The sequence below is a fragment of the Haliotis rufescens genome, unplaced genomic scaffold (genome assembly GCF_023055435.1).
Source record: "Haliotis rufescens isolate VD_foot unplaced genomic scaffold, xgHalRufe1.0.p SCAF_10, whole genome shotgun sequence".
NCBI classification, from domain to species: Eukaryota; Metazoa; Mollusca; class Gastropoda; order Lepetellida; family Haliotidae; genus Haliotis; species Haliotis rufescens.
Window position 1 is genome coordinate 21,051,918 of NW_025963780.1, and position 21,008 is coordinate 21,072,925.

The following is a 21,008-nucleotide window of genomic DNA, read 5'->3' on the forward strand; positions in this document are numbered from 1 at the left end:
AATGTTGTTTACATAAAAACCTACACTAAGAAGGTGAGGTGAGGTGAAATTGGGTTTAGCGTCGCGTCCAAGGTAATTGTACTTATATAGCGACGTGCATGTACGTGTGTGTGGCCGCTTGTACTAGTCCGGACTGATGCCGATTTATAGTGCTAGCTCACTGAGATACCATGCCGCAGTTTTACATGAATACCCCACTCAGACACAGTATACTGACTCCGAGCCGACCAGTCCTTGTTTAAGACCCTTAATGCCGAGCGCCTGACAGGGTAACAACAAGTACCATCTTTTACCGTCTTTTGGTATGACGCCGTCGGGGATCGAACCCCGGACCTTCCGTTCTCCGGGCGTACGCTCTAACACTGAACCACGGAGCTACACAAAGAAAGATGACAACCCTGATCTATGATGTGGTTCAACATTAACCTGTAGATTTACTAGGAGTTAGCCTGCTGGTACAATATTATTACCAATGAAACTGAGTATGACTGAACAGCCGCTTTTTAGGCTGAAGACGAGCCGGATATTTTAACACGAGGAATCTGAATGATTTGACCTGTCAATTTCAAGATTTCACGGATTCTAACCCAGCGTGTGAAAGCAATGAGACAGTTGTGGCCCAGAAATAGTGGTTCGCGTATGGTTTTCTTCATTGTACGTTTTCTGAAATGAATTTCAACAAGTTTGATAAGGTGTAAGTTCAATGATGTCGGGACATAGTTTTCGTGGCCTTTCGAAAGGACGAGTGTTTTCTGGTGGATTTTCAAATCCCCTCCTGCCAAATCCTTACGGTAGTGGTTGACGGAGATGGCAATGAGTTTCGGACATAAAAAGGCTTGTAAACAACATGTTGTCATGAATAAGGTTTCTTCAAACACATTTTTATAATGCTATATATTACTATCATTGTCGGTTGTTTCAATGACAATCGAAATTTACTATTCTGAGTCTGTTCGCTTCGAACATGTCCCTCACAGTTTCATAAACATTTCATTTGTATGCAAAAGATATGCTTTCGTAAAGTCTTGTTATCTCAGCACCGGAGCAGTCAGGATTAGCCTACGGCCTAGAACAACATTTCGTCCCTAACAACATCCCATATCAAACTACCGTATTTCCTCTATTAGTCGCTAGGCTGTCTATTAATTTCGCGAGAACCATTTGGCATGTATTAGAGACCTGGCTTTTATTAGAGACCAAGCGTATAATAGAGGAAATATCGATACGGTTTACAGTCCCTGTTGGCGATCGATCGACAGCCATTTTTAATCGATATGTAGGTTATCGATGTATTCATGCGCATGTTTTATGTGTGAAAAGGCGAACTATATTAAAGGTTTAAAGAGGTTTACCAACATGATTTACGTATATAATAATACCCCTTAGTCCTACTTTTGTCTATTTTTATGTTATCAAAATTTATTTCCTGAGATAAAATTGAAATCTGGGACGCTTTACAATGTCACAGATATTGAAACCAAAACCAAAATGATAATGTCAAATTAACAGCCCAAAGATTCTGTAATAATATAAAAAAGGAATTTGAACAAACATGTAGACTGAGAACTTATAGAATGAAATCATTAGGTTGCCAAACAACTGTGGTAGTTTATGAACTGCAACAGGTCAGTGTTGAAGTGTAAGATTCCCGACTCGATAATAGATCCATGACCAAAACATTTGTGTATGAAATGCAGCATACACCCACTAGGTGTTTAGCAACGCATGCTTGCCGTAAAAGGGGACTATGGTTGTCGTAAGAGGCGACTAACGGGATCAGGTGGTCAGACTCGCTGACTTGGTTGATGCATGTCATCGTATCCCAATTACGTGGATCGATGCTCATGATATCAATCACTGGATTGTCTGGCCCAGACTCGATTATTTTACAGACCGCCGTCATATAGCTGAACCATGCTGAGTGCGGCATCCTCAGAACTAGACATACACATATACTCACAGACACACGTAACAGTTGCTGCATTTATATTAATTTATTGACAGCTAAGATATATAATAATTAAGATATATACTGTACACAACAAACAACTGACAACGGATATTAACAATGTTTCATCGTGACTTGTGTTTGGCAGAATAAAAATTCAGTTAAATATATTTTTTAAAAGCGTTGGCGTCCGGGTTACAATTACAAAACAGCGCACATCAACATTAATGAGTTTTGAATATTGTGCCTCTGGAAATACTTTTAAGGTTTTCATTTGTGTATACAATATTGGAGTATGGGAATAATATGACCATAAAATATAAGAACAAAATAGAATAGATATGTAAAACAGGACAATAAGATAATGTCAAAAAACATTGTACGAACAAAGCACGAAAACAGCTTAGACATATAAATTATATATTTGTATAGGACCGGCCTTTTTATATTCCGGAGATAGGAGTTGCATGGGTGTGCCTGAAAACGTATTTGTCCTTATGTGTTATTTATAAAAATAAATATTTGCTGACTGGACATGCTCGAAGTTATGAAATTAATAGGTTTTGGGTTAAAAAATAATGTCTGTCCTGCCTTAAAAAGTCCAGCTCCTGTTTCAAGAATATTAACAGGCCGGTCCCGATTGTTAAATGTGTTAACCGTAATCTACCGAATTGATTGAGTATGATAACATGTACATTTGTTTATCCTTTGTTCCACAAAGTCTGTTTTTAGGTTGACAGGTCAACGGTTCGGTTTACATTCAGTTTTCATTTTCAGCTCAATGGGGAGTATGCAAACAAAGCTGTCGGTTTTGCATTCACATGTCCATCTGAATCTACCGGGAACCTTTTTACTGCTGCTGAAGGAACAGTTCAAAGTTTAATGAAGAATGAAGATACTTCAGGTAGAAACATACCGGAAGATAGGTAGGTTTTTTTTAAACTGTTCACATCCACCAACAGATTTTTTGTCAAGCGAACCCTGACTCTCAGTGAATCTTAAAGCTGAAGGTGATGTAGAGCCTTCAAGTAAATCAAGCTAACTGCTTTTTCACTTTACTCATTTCTTATCTAGTGACGATGTCGGCCACTGTCAGAGTGAAAATATGACGACTAGAGCTATTATTTATTGACTTGTAAAAACAGTAAAAGGTTTATTGTCTCGGATAGAAACCCAGCAGTCCATTTAACCATCCCACCCCATCATAAAACTCAATGAGCAATTTAGATTTTCATCCCACATAGAACATTTGAACTGAACTAAGGATATACCAGGTGTAATAAGCCGTGGAGCAGGACCGAAGAAAGAGAATCCAAAGTCAAACGTTCCGAGCGCGGTTACCCATCCAGTTACTCTCCACCGCCGGCGAAATTATCCCCCCATGATTTGTCACCTGTGCAAATCAAACTTGACGTTTTGTTACATATCATCGTCTGTAAATTTATTTTGGTCCAAATCATTTGTGTTCTTTTCTCGATATAAGGTCTAGCCTATAGGTGAGCTACACACCGTTTCCACTTACAAACAGAAAGAGAACTCAATTAATGGCCTACGTATTAAGGCATGACATCTAAATTCAAAACACAATTTTTTGTCTTGACTCGATACAGATTTAAATGGCCGTCCAGGAAGCGACATCTTCAAAGGAAGTAATTATTAATCGGCGTTTATTGGTCACCGGTGTCATGGAACAATGTCTGATAATAGCCGTGTGAGGAAAGGGCGAACATACAATCAACTGGTCCAGAGGTGAGTGTTCGTCTTTCCTGAAGGTCCCCTTCACATAATTTGTGGCCGTCCGCGACAACAAGTGAGTATTGACAAAGCAACATTCCAGCATTATTACAATGAATGCAAAAAGGGCTTCAAGCGTTGTACCCATGTTGTACTGGGAAAGTTTTAAGTTGTAACGAACTCTTTAAGCGCTTGGCTGCCCCCTCACCCCTAAGTACACGTCTCTGAAAAATGCACACGCTGTATAAAAAATGCGTCTAATAGTTAAAGAAATATAAAAAGACATATAAAATAAGCTAAGTAAATTTGCGACCTATTCTTTTCAGAAGGTGTCAGATGTATAACATCTGCATGCATTAGGTAGCTGTGTAGTAAACCTCCCCAGACTCCCCAGGTCTATAACCGAACGACGTCTCCAGTTTTTCCACTACAATCGCGAAAGTAGGCCTCTCTTTAGGGTTCTGCTTCCAGCAGCCTTGCATGATGTCCTGATGTCTGAAACATGAATGAATGAATGAATGAAGGTTGGGTCAGGTAAAGTAAAAAGAAAGTTTCTCATAATCGCCACTTGAAACGATTTTGGTGAGGATGAATTTATTTTGGGTAGAGTGGGTTAAATGCCGCTGTAAGCAATATTCCAGCAATACTCCCGCGATTGAAATCAAGAATGGCCTTCACACATTGTACGCATGTGAATCGGAAAGGGGCATGTTGGCTGCCCTAAAAGGGGCCGATGAAAGTACATGATTGGACCTTAAATGCCAATTTGCTCACATTTCCTCAGCATACTCTGGATTGGGGAGTCTGTACCCATTCTTGAGTTTGATTGGTAGATCTCTGCTCCGCATGTCAGGGTAGGGAGTTTGACCTGAAAAGAAATATTAGGCCTTTCTGATCCAACTGCATTTGACTCATTCAATGATTAGAAAGTATGAAACATTTTTTCGAAAAGTGCTAAGTGCAAATAAAACAACATTTTGCCAGCGAGTTCATGTCTTTGGTATCCTTGTAATTGGACCTTTGTCATATGGGGTTGTTAGCATTTTAACGACATACTATGTACCATTTACATAGTTTCGGTAACATTTCAATTTTTCAGCATGAAGGATACTTACCCAGACTGAAGATCTCCCACATTGTGATCCCAAAGGACCAGATGTCACTCTTCTCATTGGCTCCCTTCAGAGACTGAAGACACTCTGGAGCCGTCCACTTTATTGGGATTCGATCCTGAAAAACATCCACAGCTGACATGTAATGAAACGAGCAGGAGATGAGTTTGTTCCAAGCGTAATCATAACCATTTAACCACACAAAATAGGTGTAAACGTTTAACACCATACACAACAAAAGTCCATGTGAGTGCGACGGAATATGTGTGCTTAACGCCAGAGTCAGCAACACGCACGCAGACTGGTCATCATAGGATCCAGACTAGGCAAACCGATGACTGAAAGCATGAGCAACGACCCATGCCAATCGGGTACCATCAGACGCAATTAGCTACGTGTCAGTCCTAAACGACACAACCGATTCTGCTCGGGCTATTGCGGGTTCCACCATCGATTCCCAAAGGGGTCCCCATAAAGCCAAGAAATCAAAAGATAAGTGGAATTGAACCTCGAGTTATTTATGTAGCGACGTGCGACTTAGAGACGTGCATGCATGTGTTTGTGTGTGGCAGCTTGTGGTAGTCAGAACAAACTGTTGTGGTCCGGTTTTACAGTGCCAGCGCACATTCGGCACAACTCGCCCCTTTCCGTAACCTGCAAGAAGACTCGTCCCCCTTTCGATGAATGTTATGTGCGAAAATACGACAAACCAATCAGAATGCGCGTATGATTTCAAGTTCTTCGTCAAAGAATCCCTCAGAAATAATATTTGATTTTACATATGTCTTGCATCTAAAAATATACCCAAGACACAGTTAAATGTGTCCAATCATACTGTATAATTCCGCATGTCCAGCTGTGCTTTAAATTGCATCTGAAATATATATAATACATGGGGAAATATATGTGAACCATTACACAACGAGTTGACAATTGTTTCAGGTCTGCCCGTTTGCGCTAAGGTGAGGTGAGGTGAAATTGGGTTTTACGTCGCGTCCAAGATTATTGCACTTATATAGCGACGTGCATGCACGTGTATGTGTGTGTGTGGCTGCTTGTACTAGTCCGGACTGATGCCGATTTATAGTGCTAGCTCACTGAGATACCATGCCGCAGTTTAACATGAATACCCCACTCAGACACAGTATACTGACTCCGAGCCGACCAGTCCTTGTTTTAGCCCCTTAATGTCGAGCGCCAGACAGGGTAACAACAAGTACCATCTTTTAACGTCTTTTGGTATGACGCGGCCGGGGATCGAACACCGGACCTTCCGCTCTCCGGGCGGACGCTCTACCACAAGACCACGGAGGCGGCCGTTTGCGCTAAGACGGAACCCGGTCGCAAAAATGGCCATGAGAGGGGCATGAGTCGCTATTCGGCTTGTCCCGGAAAAAACACGAGTTGGTCACGAATGTGCCAGCGCACTGAGATACAAGGCCGCAGTTTAACATGATTACCCCACTCAGACACAGTATGCTGACTCCGAGTTGACCAGTCCTTGTTTTCGGCCCTTAATGCCGAGCGCAAGACAGGGTAACAATAAGTCCCAACTTTTAACGTCTTTTTGTAAGGCGTGTCTGGGAATCGAACCTCCCTGTAACCACTCTCCGAGAAATCAAAACATAACTTAATAAATTAATAAAACGAGTAAGGAGGGGTCGTCTCACCACACTAGATGGCTCCTCAAGGAACACGCGCGTGTGTGTGTTGGCGTCACAAAACGTAAGATTTGTATTTGACATCAAACCTGTGATCTGCTCTCTTTCCCTTTGGAATTGTCCTCGGCTGCTTCTTCAGGGCTGGATGGTCCGAATCCGGAAATCTTGACATCGTTTTCGGGAGTTAACAGACAGTTCCTGGCAGCGAGCTTCCGATGAACAATCTACAATACATATATAAAAGTATGAAGTTTTTCTGTATTTGTCAAATTAATATTGAAACCTCAAATAAAAATGGCACAGGTCGGTCCTATTGAATTCTGCACTATTGACTTGGAACAATGTTCCCGAAATCGCTTTGACACGAAGGCAAAGAAGTTGGGGACACTGCTATGGGGATACAGAACGTTTGGGTGTTATAAGGTATGCTTTTTACAGTTCAAAAGAAAAGTACCACGCATTTTTCCTAATCCCAATATACAATACAAAATAGACTTCGGTGAAATTCAAGTCTTTATCAGTTTTGTGGTCAATAAGTGCCACCATTATCATTATCTAATGGTGAGCATGCATTCGCAGTGTATTTTGGATAATATAAGTAGGTTTGGTTTCCGAGATAAAAGTAGCCAACACAGACATCAATAAATGATTAATTCTTTTAAAAGCGTAAAATAGAATTAAAAAAAACCAAACCTGTCTCTTTGAAAGGTATTCCATTCCTCTAGATATTCCCAAAGTAATTCTTTGGATTGTATCCAAGACATCCGTGCTCACAGCCGTCCGTATGGCGTTTAACCATTTGTCCAACTGTCCGTTTTGACAATACTCCAGCACCATGACCGGTCCCACTGGAACAAAAATTGAGGGAGTGATAGAGTCCTGTTTTACACCGCAAAACAGCACCATTACAGCCACATCACGGAGATCCGTTAAAAAATCAAATGTAGGCCCAGTAGATCGGAGATGACAAGCGATTCGCGCCGTACAGGTGCAATGACACAAATGCAGCTTTTACTCAAGCACCATCACAAATTCAACAGGAAAACGTTATGGCGTCACTCAGTGTTGTTTTAAACCGCAAAGAGTGCAACCACTGTGAATGCCAATTTAATCTTAGCCTCCTTACACGTTTTGCCTGATATCACCCTTAAAAACACCGTAAATTGAATCATGTCTTTTCTCATCTGATTATATGTGATGGTCTATACGTATGTGGTGGTCTGAAAGTCTTGTCGTTAAATCTGTAGCTCGTGTCGCCAACGGCCTGATTAGATTTCACACTTAAGGCACAATTTGTTAAATCCATTTCTGGTGTTCCCCGACGTGATATTACTGAAATATTACTAAAACTGGCGTAAAACCCAACTCACTCACTCTGTATTGATCATTTCAGGCTTGATTTAATTGTCGATAAGACGAAATGTACATGTTTACTGTAGAACCATACAGTTTTGCTGAAAAAGTTATGGCGGTACAATATAGTTGAACTCACAAGCATCGTTGCTGACAACTGCGCCAATGAAATTCAGCACGTTGCGATGTTCCCCGACCTTTGTGGCAGCAAAGTTGATCTTGGCCATCATCAGTAAGGCACTGTCTTCATCATGGGTGTCTGAGAACATACATGATATTATTTATGAAGCTATTGCCTATGTGTGCTGTTATAAGGTTTGATGAAAAAGAAAAGTCAAAGGTATGTACGTTCTTTGTCAAATTCAGTGGTCTTGGCGACAGTGTAGTTGTAGGTATCATATCATAGATTATACATGACTATGGAAATATATGTACTCAGTCAAGTAGTACCAACAAAACATATTTATCCCGGCATGATAAATGACAATGAAAATATATGTCCTCAGTCAAGTAGTACCAACAAAGAATCTATATCACTAGCGGCCTATATACGAAGCCGTTTTATCGCTAAGATTGGCGTCAGGCGTCGTAGCGAGAAAGGTCTCAGCTAAGTCTTTTTCTTGAAAGTGTGTTAGCGCTAAATAATCTTAAATTTACAGCAAAAATTAAGACACTGTCGGACCTGTTTGAGGAGCTTACGACAGGAACAATGGTGGCCAAAAGACGGCATGTTGAAAACAAGAAGCCATTAGGTCCTGTATCGCTCACCTGGATATTTACGCAATCATGACAAAATATGCATTAGCATTGTACATGTATATAATACTAGCCCCCCCCATTTCTCCAATTTGAATCCCCACCATTGGAGAATGTTTACAACCAAATATGATTGATATCTATCTCTTCGTTCCAGAGAAGAAGTCGTTTAAAGCAATAACGCCAAATTACCCCTACTTCGCCCCGCCCCTCAGCCCCTTGTTGGGGTGATCAGCCCTTCTATTTGTACTATTTTGAATTCTCACCACCAGAGAATAGTTCCAACCATAGATGGTTGATATCTATCTCGCAGTTCCAGAGAAGAAGTCGTTTAAAGCAATATAGCTCAATTATCCCTATTTGGGCCCTTGGGGGTCAGCCCAACCATTTGTAGAATTTTGAATCCTCACCACCTAGCGATGATTACAGTCAAATTTCGTTAATTTCCAATTATTGGTTCAGAAGAAGAGGCCATTCTAAAAAAAAAATGTTGACATACGGACGACAGACGGACGCCACGGTATGGCATAAGCTCATCTTATTCCTTCGGACCCAGTGAGCTTAAAACGATTCAATATAGGTTAACTGTATCATTTCTGACCACAAAAACGAGTGTTGTTTTCGACTTGCGCTTTCAAAACACGAACAACGGAGCCCGACAAACACCGCCGAAACATTGTATGCATTGTATGTAATCATGGATGGGTAGATGGATGGATACATGCATGCGTTTTATTGTTATCTGTTGAGGATTTCCTTCTTACATCCGACTAAAGGATGTTTGTCCTTTTGTTTGATGCAATCTATCTGTTTCTGGCATTAGGCCATATCGATATAATGCACGTATTTCTTATCCTGGTATTGCCCTGTTGCTAGATGTGAGATCCCATACAGTGACAGTCTGCAGGAGATACATTAAACTTAAAGGATATCACAATAAAATCATGCGTACAGGATATTCTAATTTCATTTCTTTTGTGTGAGCTACTGTAGGTATCGACCATTTTCTAATCGCGAACTCTCTTGAAGATATGTTTTAATTTTAGTACTCAAAATATATCCACTAAAATGTCGATACGAACATATATATTCATAGCGTCCAAATGCTTTTACTTTTCCTCATGTTTGTTCATTAGCCCGGGGTAGCATATTTATGTCAAGCTGCAGTCAGAAATAAAATCGTGAACAATAATTTTAGTTTTGTTTGTTGTTTAACGCCGCACTCAGCACTATTCCAGCTATATGACGGCGGTCTGTAAATAATCGATTCTGGACCTCACAATCCAGCGATTGACATCATGAGCATCGATCCAGGCATTTAGGATACGATGACATGCATCAACCAAGTCAGCGAGTCTGACCACCCGATCCTGTTAGTCGCCTCTTACGACAAGCATAGTCACCTTTTACGGCAAGCATAGGTTGCTGTAGACCTATTCTACCCCGGATCTTCACGTGTCGTAAACTGAATCATTTCACTGTGTAGCAGTTAGACAATCTCTTCTTTGACATGAGTTGAACGTGTTGTGTTATCGTATTATCGCATGTTTACACATTATTTCGATTGCAGGTGCGTTTAATAACCGAATGAAAAGAAGGCCGTTAACTTTGAGTCCCCGTATATGTCGCAACAATACGACACATTTGCAACTTCCCGCAATTACGACGTGGCTTATGCAATACTCCCTGAAAGCCAAATCGGTGTTGCGATATGTCGCAAGTTTGCGATCATTGCCTCATATTTACGCATATTGTTTTCATATTCACATTTTCGTTTTCCTTCGGCATCATCCTTTGGAATTCTATAAATTCTTTCTATATATATCTGTAAATATAACAGCTTTACGGTATTGTCCTTCATTGATCATCTGTAAATAACAATAACATGAGGCTACATCATTGATCATAACATCAACATTTATCTTAAATAACGTTTTAATTGTTTAACTTTAAAACTTATCATACAAGTCACGATCCTGACACCAGATCCCTACTGAATCGACTCTTAGGACAAGCATATCTTACCTTTAAGAACTTTAGCGACCACCTCTTGCTGTGTTTTACCACTTATCAGAGAAGCCTTGTAAATACGAGCGAACCTGCCACCCTGTATTTCCTTCTTAAGCGTCAGCTTATCACTAGCGATCTCCTTTGCCTGCAATGTCGAAAACGGCATGCTGGCGTAGTGGTAGATGTCATCGTCCTCGGCGTAAGACTTGTTCTAAAACGAATGCAGTACGTTAAACAGTCTTCCTGTTATAACACAGTGTGTCAGGTTGCTCTGGGAGGAAGTGAGGTGTGATGAGGTGAGGTGAGGTGAGGTGAGGTGAGGTGAGGTGAGGTGAGGTGAGGTGAAGTGTATTGGGTTTAACGTCGCGTCCAAGATTATTGCACTTATATAGCGACGTGAATGCACGTGTGTGTGTGTGTGTGTGTGTGTGTGTGTGTGTGTGTTTGTACTGGTCAGGACTGATACCGATTTATAGTGCTAGTTCACTGAGGTACCATGCCGCAGTTTATCATGAATACCCTACTCAGACACAGTACATAGTGACTCCGAGCCGACCAGCCCTAAGCTTGTTTTAGCCCCTTAATGCCGAGCGCCAGACAGGGTAACAACAAGTTCCATCTTTTAACGTCTTTTGGTATGACGCGTCCGGGGGTCAACGCTCTACCACAAGGCCATTGAGGCTGTTTGTGGGAGGAAGTTCGAAGTATTAAATGTTAACTACTTTGTTGAAACCAACGACTACGGGTATCGTGGTGACAAACACAGAAACATAATCAAAGTTTGTTTGTGTCACCTACATAACCTGCCCTCAAGGACTACCTTAAAGGATGCCATCCTCGGTCTGGTCGGATCAAGATTATTGGCAATCCTCGCTGTTTCGACTGGTTGTCGTCGACTACTCAGAAAACGATGTCCTCCAGTCCTCCGCAGAACAACGACCACGGCCACGACGACTACAACCCCCAGCCCTGTCGAAAACAATCATAGTCAGTGTGTGTATGACCACGAGTGTCTCAAGACAATTACAATTACAAGACACACAGTAAACAGATATGCCAATGAAAGGAATAAATTGAAAAAAAGTGACCCCTCAAATCAGGCGGCTTATATGTTTTTAAAGACAAGAGGATATTTGTGTGGATATTTTTTCCCCATAAACATCTCGAACAAATTATTTTGTTTACAAAAACATACAAGATCGCAATTATCCAGACATAGAATATGCCACGTAAGCCATTGTGACCTTCTGGTGCGTATCAGTCGATTCGTACTATGAATGCTGGGTGCCTCAGCGGTGAGAGGCAGTCGAGCGTGTCCAAAATTGACGTATCAAAAATACGTGTCACAAGCGTCAAGCAGACCATGCAAAAAAACCCTCACCTGTACTAATTCCTGCGATTGCTCCTGTTCCGATACCAGGATCGTCCACTGGGTTTAAGAAAAAAATAAAGTATTATTATAGCAAAGACAGGTGGGTGTAATAGCCTCCTTCATGACGATTGTATCAATCAAGTGATCAGGCACTTATGACATGATTGTCATTTATCTTATTTGTATGGATCCCCGCTTTGTATGGTTACTCACTCACGTAATCCGAACGCTTTAATTGCAACGATAAAGGAGTTTCACTGTATTTAAGAGGTGAGGTGAGGTGAAATTTGGTTTAACGTCGCGTCCAAGATTATTGCACTTATATAGCGACGTACATGTACGTGTGTGTGTTTGTGTGGCTGCTTGTACTAGTCCGGACTGATGCGGTATAAACAACAAACACTGTATTTAAGTGTTCCACGCTGCAAAGAAACAAAACACTGTATTTAAGTGTTCCACGCTGCAAAGGAACAAAACACTGTATTTAAGTGTTCGACACTGCAAAGAAACAAAACACTGTATTTAAGTGTTCCACGCTGCAAAGAAACAAAACATTGTATTTAAGTGTTCCACACTGCAATGAAACAAAACACTGTATTTAAGTATTCCACGCTGCAAAGGAACAAAACACTGTATTTAAGTGTTCGACACTGCAAAGAAACATAACACTGTATTTAAGTGTTCCACGCTGCAAAGAAACAAAACATTGTATTTAAGTGTTCCACACTGCAAAGAAACAAAACACTGTATTTAAGTATTCCAAGCTGCAAAACACCAAAACACTGTATTTAAGTGTTCCACGCTGCAAAGAAACAAAACATTGTATTTAAGTGTTCCACGCTGCAAAGGAACACAACACTGTATTTAAGTATTCCACGCTGCAAGGCAACAAAACACAGTATTTAAGTGTTCCACGCTGCAAAAAACTAATACAATCAAACTACTTACTGGTAGTGATGGATACCTGCTTGGGTATACTGAGCATGTCCCCGTATTTTGCAGTGACCTTGACCTTGTATGATGTACCAGGTTGAAGGCCGTGGAGGACATAATGTGTTGCGCTCTGGAAAACTTTCAGCGTCTCCTTATGTCCTGATTCGGACTCGAAGCTCACAAGGATTACCGTCCGCTCATGGCAGCTTGGGGCATGCTTCCATGAAACACGGGCACTCGACGTCGTTATCTTGGTTGTCGTTACGTTCTCAAGTCCAAAATCTGAACGTTTATAATCAATGATAAGTAGAGGATATCTCCTGCTTGTCGCCATAGCATGCAAGGTGTCTCGTTGGATGAAATTAGTCAAGTGACTGTTAACCTTCAAGCGCCTGACGGGCAGCTTTGGATGTATACTCCCCGGGGAGCTGTGAATGACATTCAAGCAAACTGATCTATTGACCTTGTATGATTGTCATTATTATTAGTCTGGCCTAGACAGCATTGTCTTCAAAGGCCACCTGAGTGACACACACACGCACGCACGCACGCACGCACGCACGCACGCACGCACACACACACAATTTCGTAAATTTTACATTTTTATACACACAGTATACTCACATGCCTCGGTTCCCTTCAGCTTCATGAGATCTTTTACCTACAATAAACAGGGGGACACGGGTGGCCCAGTCGTCTAAGGCGCCGCGATTCGCTGTGCAGAGTCGCGTCCCTTGGGCACGCAAGAAACCTATGATTGTGGTTTCGAATCCCGGTTCGCCCCAATTATGTTTCTAGGTTTGTCGGCACCATACCCGTGCTCGTGGGTTTCACCAAAGTGGTAAACGTCTTAGACCTGCATCACTTCGGGCTTTCCTCCCACATTAAGCTGACACGCCGTGATATAACTGGAATACTGTTAAAAGCGGCGTTAAACATAACTCAATCACACTTACAATAAACAGAGGAAAAAGTTTCATCACATCTTTTAAGGATCCTTTCCTATCTGCACACGTCAGCAGTACAAGATCGTAATTACACGTATCACAAAGCCACGGGGGGGGGGGGGGGGGGGTAGACACGTGGTTTAGCCGTCACGCCTCAGGCCGGGGTTCGATTCACTCACTCAATGTGTTTCTGGCCATCGAGAGGAGAGAGTTTGGTTGAACGCAGCTTCGCGAAGAAGGAAAGCTCTACGTGGTGTAAACTTCACGGGTTTCATGCCCACAAAACCACGTATCACTATCAGGGCGAATCTATGATTCGAACCAGGGTCACAGAAGTTTCTGGCACCCCTCATGGACGCTTCTCAACGCAGCAATTGCGGCGCCTTATATGACTGTGGCACTCGTGCCCCATAATCAATGATACAGAGTGGAGCAAATATCTAAAAGAAATTAAAGAATTATGGTTTTGTGACTGTGTTCACATTTTTAGAAACATTAAAAACAGGAATTAAAAAATATATAAGTCTGTCTCCTGACAAATTAACAAACTGATGTTGTTGGCCCCAAACTGAGTCAAATAGAACTGATTACGGAGAGAGCATGTAATAGCAGACTAATTAACTTCTCTTTAAAAAAACGATACAGTCAGCAGAACGCTGACTCTCGGCAAATGGCTGACCACATATGTTTGTTGTATATAATCTGTACTTTTGTATAAAACGATATTGTAGTGATGGTGGTCAGAGGCGACCTATTCGATCGGGTCGACTCTCTGACTTGGTTGATAGCGTGTCATCAAGCCTCAACGGCGTGCAACATTGCTCATAATATCAACCACTGGTTTATCACAAATATTTACAGGCCACAGTGACCTAGCTGGAAAGTGTGCTGACAAATTATGTAATGATCTAATTATAAGGTGTTGCTCACCACGTGGACCAACGGTGTGGGTGTCTTCAGTCCAGCTCTGTTGACCACACCCACCTCCAGTTTAACCTCGGCTGATTTCAATGCGTCTTTGGCCACCATCAGCCAACAGTTGCTGATGTAAAGTTTGTATACTCGCTTGTAACACACGTTCAGGGCGTTAGGGCAGTAACAGTCAGTCACTCTGTCTGTGCAGGCAGACGGCTGAAACATAGAGTGTTGAGTTTCCAAACATGGTTGATCTTTATAGAACAACGTTTCAATTTCAGAAATATGTCTCTATGAGGTATGTCTCTATGAGGGAATCGAACTCGGGTCTTCGGCATGGCGAGACAACGCTTTAACCACAAGGCTACCCCACAGCCCTACTTGCCTGGGTACCTTAAGATGACTGTCATCTCCCCTACAGATCCTAATAACGTCCCGATATTCATCTTCGGACGAAACCATAGACCCCCCCCCCCCCCTCCACACACACACACACACACGCACACACGCACACCCGCACACCCGCACCCCCCCCTCCCCCCCCCCCCCACACGCACCCCCCACACGCACACGCGCACACACACGCACACACACACACACACACGCAGAGTAGTTTTCTTTTTTCTTTTAACTTATTTAACTAAGGCATTTGTTTATGCCCCTTGTGAAAATAGTCTGGAATATCTTTCAACTCTTTCATACTCACTGTTAGAGTCGGTACCGTAAGGTTCCTGCTGGACATCAAGTGCCCGTTCCCTGTCTGTATGACTTTGACCTCTACACGTCCAATGCCACTCTCTTTGTCCAGCATGTTCAACTCCAAGCTGAAAATTCATACGTAAGACGTTATGGAACTGTTGCTGTATTACAATTTCCCCCGAATAAGCATTTCTTGTAACTCAAAATAGATTTCAGCGTCAATAAAATATTTAATCATGTTTCATTGGGTTAAAACACTACCAAGAACTACAGTGACTGCGGGTGACACTACATCTTCAAATATAAAAAAGACCGCATACTCAGTTGTACAATTCGTCATTTTCTCTCACCCAGAGCTGAAGGGAATGTTGGATATCTCGTTTTCGTGGAAAGCCATCCTAGTGATCTGTGGCTCCGTAAAATCATAGGTCACACTTGTCGAGTCCACTTTCTTGTTGTCGAGGATGTCCCTGGCTCTTATCCACACAGTAACAGTGCTCCCACTTGTAACTCCCTCTGGAGTACAAAAGAAATGTGTATAGATTCACATACGAATGATTAAATCACATTTATTACAAAGTGTTCTACTTGCATTTCCATGAACGGGACGGTCACTTGGATATTCTGGCATAGAATTGGCCCCCAGTAACCAATGCTGGCCGAAAGAGGCGAAATAAGGAATATGGTGGTCAGGCTCGGTGACTTGTTTGATCGTTGTTCATTATATCAATCACTGAATTGTATGTCTGCTGTGAAATAGCTGGCATTTTACTGAGTGTGGAGTTAACCAAAAAAAACCAATGTAACAAAAGTCCAACCACTAAATGAATCAATGAAGTAAAATGAAAGTTTATAAATATGAATAGCTTGATCTTGTAAATTGATCAGTGATTGCTTGGGATGTTTTTAGTATTGGAGTGAGTAGGGTTTAACTGCGCTTTGAAGGGTCGGGTGTTTTGTTTGAAGAAATAATTATAAGTTGTTTAAACAGCCAATTACGTTGGCTTGGGCCACAGTCACCAGCATTAATTAGGAACATAAAAGAGAAACGTACCTGGTTGAAACTGCATGGTACTTTTTAAACCGGATACATCAGACCAATTTGGAGGTGTATCTTGGCGTCGACCTCCAGTTTTATTGACATCATGTGTCCACTCGAACTTCACAATCCCCCGCACATTGAGGATAGCGTCTACGGTTCTTTCACCATAATGATCATCGTTGGTGCTGCTGACCTGCTTGTAGATTGGTGGGTCTTCAACAATTTGAACTTTGAAGGGCAAGATTTTGTTTAGAAATTTGCCGCTTTCGTGGTGATAGTTCAAAAACCGGTTTTCCCAGTTGACCACGAGTGGCTTTGATGTATCGGTCATCCATTGGAAGCCCTGGTCTCGTACAACATATGATATGTTCATAGCATGGTTCGGATCAGTGGTCACCGTTGACTCTTTGTCGTACAGCGCAAACCGTCTCATGTATTCAGAGTTGTTGGCCTTGTCCACAGCTTGAAGAATGAAGGAATACATACCTGGTTTATCGGGTTCATAAGGAAGAGGGTAGGAAATGGGGGAGGTGTGTTTGATTTGTCTGTGGATGATGGGTCTCAGTTTGTCTACCTCCATCAAGTCTCCATCGCCATTAGGTTCAAGTTTAAAGGCTTCCCATGTGTACTTGTCCATTTGAGAATCATCATCCGTCCATCCTTCCCATTTCATTGTAATACCTTGCTGTATAATGTAAAAAATACATACGTTGACCTTCATTTATGTGAAGTGTTCGCTAATTTCTGTTCTGGAAAACTTAGAATTCAGGCTTACTAATATCCATGCCTGACCATCTATATGTATGGGGGGCACGGGTGGCCCAGTCGTCCAAGGCGCCGCGATTCGCTGTGCAGAGTTGTGTCCCTTGGGCTCGTCAGAAACCTATGATTGAGGGTTCGAATCACGGTTCGCCCCAATTATGTTTCTAGGTTTGTCAGCACCATACCCGTGCTCGTGGGTTTCACCGAAGTGGTAAAAGTCTTAGGCCTGCATCACTTCGGGCTTTCCTCCCACATTAAGCTGACACGCCGTGATAAAACGGCATTAAACCCAACTAACTCACTGTATGTATGATATTATTTACTGTTATTCCCTTTGAGCGAAATGGATATCTTCTTTACTTTACTTCCATTATCCTTGGTTTTCACCACCATACCTGTGCTCCTGAATTTTACCAAAAAAAGTTAAGACCTTCACCATGTTAGGTTTCCATCCACATCAATGGGCTTACACTCTCTGAGATATCCGAATCGCTGTTCATCACGTCTTTTAACCCAACTCACTCACACACTAAATAGTTAAAGTAGAACATTTACGTTGTCATTAATGTGAGGAAGGAGAAATACGCACTGTGTTTTCATTGTAAAGTTAACTAGGTTACTTGTAGATTTATAGCGCAGTTTATGTGCGCATCGTTGATAAATCGTAGGTACCAAAACTGCCCTCTCAGACTTATAATCCTAGCAGCCTATTCGGATAGGCGTAGAAAGGAAAGGCATTCTTGCAGCTGAAAGTCTAGACGGGTAACATAAAAAAATGCAACTTCGGAATGGAAAATAACTCTAAAACGCGGAACCGGAATCTAAATAAGTCCCGAAAAAAGCTTTACAGACAAGGGCCGATTTTGAGGTCAATTGGCGATGAGAAATTAGAAGACGTTTGCATCTAACCTTCGTAAATTCAGGGTGGACTTGGAATGACGCATCGGCTTCTGTGAATGCAGGTTTCGTCAGATCAATGTTAAAGGCAACAGATCGGGTCGTTTCAGTTCCGGTGTAGTGTTCCGTGGCAGTCACCCGGTTGTTTCCTGTGTCAAACAGCTCCCTGTACCCGCCGCTCGTCACACGGAAGGTCAACTTAAACCTAAACAAATACATACTTCTGGACCAACTACAAAGTGAATTCACTGTGTTTTTAACTGCTGTAACTTCATTATTCGAAGTAGGCAGACCGATGATTGACAGCATGAACGACGTTTCCTTTGTTCTCCAAGCCCACACTCAGCAATATTCGAACTTTATGACGGCGATCTGTAAATATTCTGTCAATCCAGTGATTGACATCATGAGCATCCATCTACGCAATTGGGAAACGATGACAACGATCGCCTTTTACGGCATGCATGGGTAGCAGATGATATATTCTCTAACCGGACCTTCACGGATCCGTGAACAACATTCCACTCTTTAAACGTACGGTGACACCACTTAACAATGTAGAAACCCAATCCTCATTAGTCGGCTCCTACGACAAGCATAGCTAGTAGAGCCTCGGGATGACCAAATGCTAGTAAACATTTACGTCCTGCATTACGTCGGGATCGTTTGATCGTTGTTCATAATATCAATCACTGAATTGTATGGCTGCTTTGATATAGCTGGCATATTACTGAGTGCGGAGTTCACTAAGATGACCAAATGTTAGTAAACATTTACATCCTGAATATTACCTCGGGATTTCCTACCATGCAGTGCTGACACACCGTAATATCACTCACTCACTTAGTCCTTCATTCACTCCTTCAGCCACTCACTCACTCTAAGAAATGAGGTTTCTCTACACTGTCATTTTGTGAACGGCCCATCTATAGATGACACTAAAGAAAACGCAATGAATGTATGTTATCTTTGAACATGGTCTTACTTGTCGCCATCTTTCAAACGGTTCCTGTACTCTCTCTTGACGACGCATCTAACCATCTTTTGAGGGTGCTCAGAGTCAATAGTCCCCTCACATTTGTAATCTCTCTCTTCAGACGTCACACGGGGACCACCTGAAAGACACATAAGAAGGTTGCAATTGCTACAATTACGGAACGCCGCTTTGGTATTCTTATGGGGATGGTCACCATAAACCTGGCATGGTTTATTTGTACATATCTATGCTATTATTGTGTTCTGCTAGTGCCTCCAGTCACGATGTTTTATTTGTCAATAAAGATTACCATTACAATTGGAGTAAAGAATAAGTACATATTTGGTTGAATAATTGGTTCAAATTGCACTGTACCTTTACTGTGATGTTGTATTTGGGAGGAAATGTACTAGAAAAAACTGTTAATGTGGCAAATGCCAACTCCAAGATAAAAGTGCAAAATCATATTGTAAAGTCAAAGACGGGACCAAATGCAAAACTCGAGTTAACGTTATGTATATTTTCATCTCGAATTCGACATAAACTGGTAAATGTATATGTATTTATATTCAAGTCGGACGGGACCGGAGAAAAGGTTCGAGCTGTCGGTCTTTTCGAGAAGACAAGGTTCGATATAACGAGCTTCGGCTGTATTCACTCACTCACTCACTACACTCCTACCAGAGACACAATGCTTTCTTTGAACGAAACAAAAGAGATAACCAATATCATGTGACCAATATAACTAAGCGTTATTTAATACAAATGTGGAGTTAAAAATGATACAGTTATTAACATTTTCTCTATTTGTTTGGTGGGGATGGGAATGGGGGTCGGGATGTATGCATTTAACATTGTACCTTTCCGAGATATGACGTGAATGATATTGTACACATTCTAATGAAAGGCAAATTCTACTAAACTGGCGAACAAATGAAATTATGCATGAATGTTTTATTGCGGCTTAAATTGAAATAAACAAGAAATTGTTATTCGCTGGTGATGTATTTGATACGGGGATCATAGTTGTGTTTTGGACCTTACCTTTGCAATGTGTTGGTGACTGCTTTCAATCCTTAACGTTTTGATTAAGTATGTATGTTTTTGGTCAAATCCAATTTCTAAATGTATACAATTTTGCCCTTAAGTGTATTTTCCCCTACAGGTTGGGTGGTCATATATCACCGCTATCATTTATATACCGCCCAATTATGACCGTTGATTTGCAGTACCTAATCCACTCACTCCATTTCACATAGGCTCTGCCAATTCCAGTCTCTGCGGTTTTGATGTAAGCCGGAGGATACGGAAGTTCTTTTCCTTTGAACATCGCAGTGGCATTTACAGAGAGCTCGTTGAGTTCGTCCATGTTGGTCCAGACGACCACTGGTTTATCGACCTCTGTGGCATCAGCAAGAACCCCATACTGTTGTCCCCCTTGTCTGAAGTTAAACTCTGCATGTAGCTGGGTCACCACTGGTGCCTGGATAGCGCCCACTATAAAACAAAATCACATATAGCACAAGTTACAAGGAAGTTTAACTAACTACAGGGCGGATGTTAGTCATATTGGCGAGTATAAAAATATTTTTTTAAATTTCACCAGGAAAACCAACAACCACAACTGGGCACATTCAGCCCGGATCTTTAATACAATGTCTGTTGTCAAGCATGGATAAGCAGGCTTCAGCTGAGACGGGAGATATGAAAACTACTTTTTATTGGCAATAATAATGAATGCCACATTTTTAGCCTCTTTGTGTAGTGCCACACATATGTCGATTAATGTCAGTATTGCATGTATTCATTTGAGATGCCCATGTAAACGTTCATTTCAATCCTGTAAATGATTTAATGTTCATAAAACCGCAAATTCAAGGTATGAAAATTA

The 21,008-nt window shown here is 41.6% G+C and overlaps 2 protein-coding genes across 2 annotated transcripts in view; both read right to left on the bottom strand.

Annotated features, from left to right (window-relative positions):
- Window positions 1-2,036: 2,036 nt before the first annotated feature.
- Window positions 2,037-21,008, bottom strand: part of LOC124122681 — a 206,724-nt gene continuing 187,752 nt past the window's right edge. The window contains exons 11-20 of the mRNA XM_048385538.1: window positions 12,895-13,161; window positions 11,956-12,003; window positions 11,395-11,543; window positions 10,590-10,785; window positions 7,948-8,067; window positions 7,149-7,303; window positions 6,545-6,679; window positions 4,798-4,912; window positions 4,457-4,550; window positions 2,037-4,177 (exon numbers count right to left, since the gene is read on the bottom strand). Of these exons, the coding sequence (XP_048241495.1) occupies window positions 4,039-4,177; window positions 4,457-4,550; window positions 4,798-4,912; window positions 6,545-6,679; window positions 7,149-7,303; window positions 7,948-8,067; window positions 10,590-10,785; window positions 11,395-11,543; window positions 11,956-12,003; window positions 12,895-13,161 (1,418 nt within the window). The 3' untranslated portion in view covers window positions 2,037-4,038. The remainder of the gene's footprint in view (window positions 4,178-4,456; window positions 4,551-4,797; window positions 4,913-6,544; window positions 6,680-7,148; window positions 7,304-7,947; window positions 8,068-10,589; window positions 10,786-11,394; window positions 11,544-11,955; window positions 12,004-12,894; window positions 13,162-21,008) is intronic.
- LOC125376179 lies at window positions 13,721-15,560 on the bottom strand. The gene is made up of 2 exons (XM_048388066.1): window positions 15,448-15,560; window positions 13,721-14,957 (listed from the first exon to the last, which is right to left on the bottom strand). The coding sequence occupies exons 1-2, from the start codon at window positions 15,550-15,552 to the stop codon at window positions 14,739-14,741; spliced, it is 324 nt and encodes a 107-aa protein (XP_048244023.1). The 5' UTR covers window positions 15,553-15,560; the 3' UTR covers window positions 13,721-14,738.